Source organism: Rosa rugosa, chromosome 1 (genome assembly GCF_958449725.1).
Source record: "Rosa rugosa chromosome 1, drRosRugo1.1, whole genome shotgun sequence".
NCBI lineage: Eukaryota > Viridiplantae > Streptophyta > Magnoliopsida > Rosales > Rosaceae > Rosa > Rosa rugosa.
The window spans coordinates 61,285,172-61,291,099 of record NC_084820.1 but is presented as its reverse complement, the minus strand read 5'-3'; the positions used below and the strand labels follow the sequence as shown (position 1 = coordinate 61,291,099).

Below are 5,928 nucleotides of genomic sequence, written 5' to 3'. Positions count from 1 at the left end.
CTGCACTTTGTTGACCTTAGCAGTGGCCCTAGTCCATTCCTCAACATAACTAAAAACAACTTCAGAGGGATTGTAAGGATAGTGGAAAGTAGGATAAAAAATGGCTTTACATCTCCATTTCCACAAGAACCAACAACAAAAGATGAAGAATATGTTCCAACTCAAGTTCCTCATGTAATAGCCTTTTTGCAACAGATTAGCCAAAATCTAGTCCTTCCAATTTAAAGTGAAGGTGGTTAACATGTTTGCAGGTATAACAAAAGCATCCCATACATGTTTAGCTTTAGGGCAATCCCGAAATAGGTGCAGCATAGTTTCCTCAGAATTGGTACAGTACTGACAGAATGAACTACTAGTAAGCCTTCTCTTAAAGCGCTGCTCATTGGTTAACAGCTTGCTTGAGGCAAAGGACCAAAGAAAAATCCTGAGCTTAGGAGGGATAGGCAGGGACCAAATCATATTCCAGAACCGATTTTGGCACTCTTGATCATCACAAAGAAGCTTGTACGCCGACTTCACCGAGAAGACACCCGAGGAAGTGCCACTCCAGATAAGACGATCAGGCCTATAACTATTAGCAATGGGGAGGACAATAATTTTATCCACAATCTCAGCAGGAAGATTTGCATATAATACAGGCAGATTCCACTCATTATTTATCCAAAAATCATGCACAGTAGCAGCCGTATCAATATGAGTACGGTCTAAAGCAAAAGTGCTGAGAACACCACAGGGAGACCACATATCAAACCAAAATTTGATAGAAGCACCATTTCCAATTCTCCAAATGAGCCATTTCCTTAAAAGGTTAGCACCATACACAACTCCAGACCAAGTATTGGAACAATTAAGAGGCTTTTTGAAACTTCCATGAGTAATAGAATCAGAGTGCAGATACTTAGCTTTGTAAATCTTGTTCCATAAACCCTGATCATTCTGAGCCACTCTCCAACTTGCCTTTGCCAGCATAGCTTTGTTCATGTCAATTGTCTTCTTGATTCCCAGGCCCCCCATACACTTAGGCCTGCAAACTAAGTCCCAATTGGTAAGATGTACCTTCCTTTTCTGCTCAGTATCACCCCATAAGAAGTCACGATTGAGCTTATCCAGCTTATCACAAATCTGAACAGGAAGCTTGGCTATTTGCATAGCATAAATAGGAATTGAGGAATTGACAGCTTGAATGAGAGTCAATCGACTAGCCATATTCAAGGCTTTACCCTTCCAACTGGCCAATCTAGCCTGCACTTTATCAACAATCCTAGCATAAGTATTTTTATTAATGGATTAGAGGCATACCAAGATAAACACCAAGGTCCTCAGTAAGAGGGGAACCACAGATCTTGCTAATGGCCTTCGCAGTAGCGCTCTTTATGTTAGGAGAGCAATACACTAGAGACTTATCAAAGTTGACAGATTGACCAGACAGGCCACAAAACAAATCCATACACTTCTTTAAAACCATAGCCTGATTAGTGCTAGCTTCAGCAAATAAAATCAGGTCATCACAAAAAATAGGTGAGACACAAAAGGTCCAGCCTGGGAGGATTGGATTGGTTTCCACAACTGCATTCAACATTGGATCTAATCAGGTGAGACAACTTTTCCATGCAAAGCACAAAAAGGTATGGAGATAGAGGATCACCCTGCCTAATACCTCTCCCACTAATGAAAGAGTCAGAGAGCTCCCCATTAACAATGACTTGATAGCTAGCAGTAGAGACACAGCTCATAATGAGTTTGACAAGCAAATCAGGAACTTGAAGCTCATACAAAACCTGTTCAATGAAAGTCCAACTAAGTTTATCATAAGCTTTAGAAAGATCAATCTTCTAGGCCATAAACCCTTTAGCCCCTTTAGAGTTCTTACACTTATGAAGAATTTCCTGAGCAATCATAATGTTATCAGATATATGTCTCCCAGGGACAAAGCTCACTTGATTAGGGCTAATCCATTTCCCAAGCATAGGTCTAATTCTTCCAACAATAATTTTGGAAATTATCTTGTAAACAGTACAACATAGACTAATAGGTCTAAAGAGATTCATGTATTGAGGAGCTTGTGTTTTAGGGACCAGAGTAATCAAGGTATGATTAAGGCCAGTAGGAATTTTACCAATAAGAAAAGCAGTCCTAACAACATTGATGATCTCAGAGGAGCAAAGAGACCAATGTTTTTGGTAGAACAAGGCAAGGAAACCATCAGCTCTAGGGGCTTTTAACCTTCCAATCTTAAACAAAGCATCATGCACATCCTGATCAGAAATAGGCCTATTCATCCGCTGAATAATATGATTATCGATACTAGGGAACAGCCAAGGGATGTGAAATCTCAGGTCATGATCAACTTCAGCCGTAAATAACTTCTTGAAAAAGTCAGCCGCAATTTGCTTCATACTAGTCGGGTTATCAGTCCAAACTCCAGTAGCATCAAATAGGCCATCAATCTTATTCCTTCTCCTCCTGATCATTGTAGTTAGATGAAAGAACTTAGTATTTCTATCCCCCTCACACAGCCACTTATCTCTAGATTTTTGCCTCCAAAAGAGGGCTTCAGCATCCCTAATTTGCTCATATTGAGATATCAGCTCCTTCTCAAGGTTCACAAGAAAAGGAATAGTCTGCCTCCCCAAGCTTCTTTGAATACCACAAAGTCTGGCCAAGAGAGTCCTCTTTTGCTTAAAAATATTACCAAAAACTTCTTTATTCCAGATGCTCATAGAGTTAGCAAGAGTAGTAGTCTTATCCTGCAGATCTCCAGGGCAGTTATTCCAAGTTTCGTTGACCATATCCACATAACTGTCATGCTGCATCCACATAGCATGAAACCTAAAGGGAGAATTTCTTGTAGCCCTGCTACTATGGTTGAGCTTGACAAGGATAGGACAATGATCAGATTTCATTCTAGCTAAGTGCATAATACAAGCATCAGGAAATAGGAGCCTCCAATCACAGGAACAAAACCCTCGATCAAGCCTTTCTTTAACAAAATTATTTTTCCAAGTATAATCAGCACCCTGGTAACCCATATCAATTAGGCCATTTCTATTCACCCAATCATGCATACCACCAAATTTGTAGTGCTGAGATCCACCAATTTTGTCAGAGTAGGACAACAGCTCATTGAAATCTCCCACAAGCATACTAGGAAGCTTAACAAGATTAGTCAGGTTATCTAAATAGCTCCATAAATTACCTCTAGACGTATTGCAAGGGCTAGCATATATATATACCAGTTAACATCCAGCCTTGGAAACCATTCCAACCAACTCTCACAGAAATAGATTGAAAGGTAGTATCGATGATGTCAATAGTATACTTGTTTCTATTCCAAAGTAGCCAGAGGCCACCAGAGAAACCATTGGCTTCCATCACTTTATAGTCAGTAAAACCAAGAGAAAGTAAAAATTTCCTTGCCCCACCAAATTGTATACGAGGCTCACACACAAACAAAAGATCAACATTATGCATTTTCACTAAGTCCTGAATAGAGGACCTGAATTTCTCACTCCCATCTCCACGAGCATTCCAAAAGAGGATGTGATCCATTAAAATAGTAGAGGGGAGGAGGGGAAGTCCCAGGTTTGGCATCAACCATACCTTCCCCAACTTGGGAAGGCAGGTTGTCATCACTAGTTAATTTGCTAATATCAGCAAAAGTCTTTTCAACAAAACAATCAGAAGCCTGGGCCAAGGAAGGATCAGACCTAGCATCCAACATCCTCTCCTCAGGAGGACAATGGCCAAATATAGCAGAAATACCATCACCAAACACATTCCCGACATTCTCAAAGGATAATTTCTTAAAAACAGTAGGTTGGTGTTTAGCATTAGAAGGGAAGGTACCTTTAGACTTCCTTTGGTATTGCATAGTTGACATGGAGCCACTGCCACTCTCCACATTAGAAACATCTTTCAGTGGGACTCGAGGACCAGACTTCAAGGATCCAGATGCAGAAGTACCAATACCAGCAGTTTTAGAAGCAGGAGACAATTCAGGTTTGGCAAGGTTGGCCTTATTTAGGTTCTTCTTCTTCTCTTGGAAGCTAGTCCACAATTTCACAATTGGCACAGTTGACGTCTTCGTAGAATTGTCAGAATTCGTCTCAGGCTCAACATCAGTACCAGCAACTTCATCTTGCAAAACTGAGAACCTAGAACCCTTATTAGTATTTTTCTTAGAACCATTGGCCTCAATGTATTTCATCTTATTCCTATAGCTCATCAGCATCCAGGGACCCATATCTTCCTTAAGCACAGTTGCCAGGTCAATATGACCACCAAAATCGTGCTTCACACCATCCTTTTCAACAGAGTCCATAGTGTGGTCATCAGTGTTGTTGGCTGTGTGTGAAGGTTGAGAGTGAGCATTAGCATCAATCACAATAGAGGGACACTTGTCCTTGGCATGTCCATAACAACCACACTCGAAGCAAATCAGAGATATCCCCTCATAAATAACATTATACGCCACAGATTCCACTTCAACAAAAGGCCTGAGAGGCTTATTAAGATCAATTTCAACACAGACTCTAGCAAATTTCCCTCTAGCTTGGCCAATAGTGACCTGATCAATCTTAACAACATCACCAAGCACTCTACCAATCTTATCCACAGTGTAATCCTTAAAGTATTTCACAGGCAGTCCACAAATTCGAACCCAAAAAGCCATTTTTCCAATTACCTCAGTCATAGGGTCAAAATCAAGTCTCAATTTCCTAACAATTACGGTATGTCCCGCCAGGATCCAAGGTCCCCCACAGAGAACATAATTCATATCTTCCTATAAATTGAACTTGACAATGAAGAAATCATTAGGTAGATCAATCAATTGCCAGCCCCCTTTGACTTGCCACTTCCTTCGTAGTCCCTTAAGCATGAAATCGAAGGTGTTAACAGAGTTTGGTTTACCCATGAGCTTCACCACCACAGCACAGCGCCAATCATAATCAAGTTTGTTGTGGACCTTCTCTGAGAAACTTCTCTGAGAAAGAGACATTCTGGCCATGCTTGCCTTGGGTGTAGACACAGTCCTCATCAGTGAATTCAAAATCCTCCATCATCGTCCTACTGTAGCGGTCAACTGGGTTTTTGAGTTTGCTAGCATAGCTCGCATCGAAGTGGGGAGGTGGAGTCGCCTGAACAGTAGAATCAAGGTCCTCCATGCGAAGAGCTTCGAGATCTGAGGAGATATCTCCACCCTTCTTAGTACGTTTACGTTGTAGCATTTGAGAATCACTCGCTCCGCCGCTTCCTGGTAGAAGGGCGGAGAACACAAAGGCCGGCGACACCACCAGTACAAGTGGGTAGACAATCGGAGTGGGGAGGTGAAGGTCAAACGTGGCCAAACGGTGTGAGAGTTAGGTAACTGCTGGGTTTTGGGAGGAGCGCGTGAGGCGCGTTCAGCAAAACCCGATCTGGTGTAATTAAAATGACAAATTTATCCTTGCACATGAGGGATTTTTGTCAAAAATAGCATTCGGACCAATATTAATTAGTTTCGCAAACCACATAGCTAAAATTAAATATTTTTAAACCACAAAATTAATTTTGAGTATCACTCTAAACCACAAGGACTATTTATAACTTTTACCCTTCTTAAAATTGTCCTCTAGTTGAGCAAAACTGATGAAATGAATTGAACAATGTACAATTTTCGGATATAGATTATACACAAAAAAGACAAAATTAGAAGAGAGAAATCGTTTCGCAATGAGCATAACAATGACAATGATTTTCAATAAGAACGAACGCTAGGAATGACCTAAGAGATAAAAACGTGTAGATCACAGTAGATGTGTAACCTATCGAAATTATCAAATTTTTAAGCTCGATTCATATTGTTACCAATAACGGAAATGGTACGAGGATTTAGAAAATCCGATCCTAGTCATTCAGCCACCACTTCACCAGAAAGAAAGAAAGAAC

At 40.7% G+C, this 5,928-nt stretch overlaps 1 protein-coding gene across 1 annotated transcript; it reads right to left on the bottom strand.

Moving 5' to 3' along the window:
- Positions 1-207: 207 nt before the first annotated feature.
- LOC133732199 (uncharacterized) lies at positions 208-3,372 on the bottom strand. The gene is made up of 5 exons (XM_062159693.1): positions 3,271-3,372; positions 1,938-3,152; positions 1,658-1,778; positions 1,300-1,566; positions 208-1,247 (listed from the first exon to the last, which is right to left on the bottom strand). Exons 1-5 carry the CDS (start codon positions 3,370-3,372, stop codon positions 208-210), a joined length of 2,745 nt encoding a protein of 914 aa, XP_062015677.1.
- Between the last annotated feature and the right edge of the window lie 2,556 nt (positions 3,373-5,928).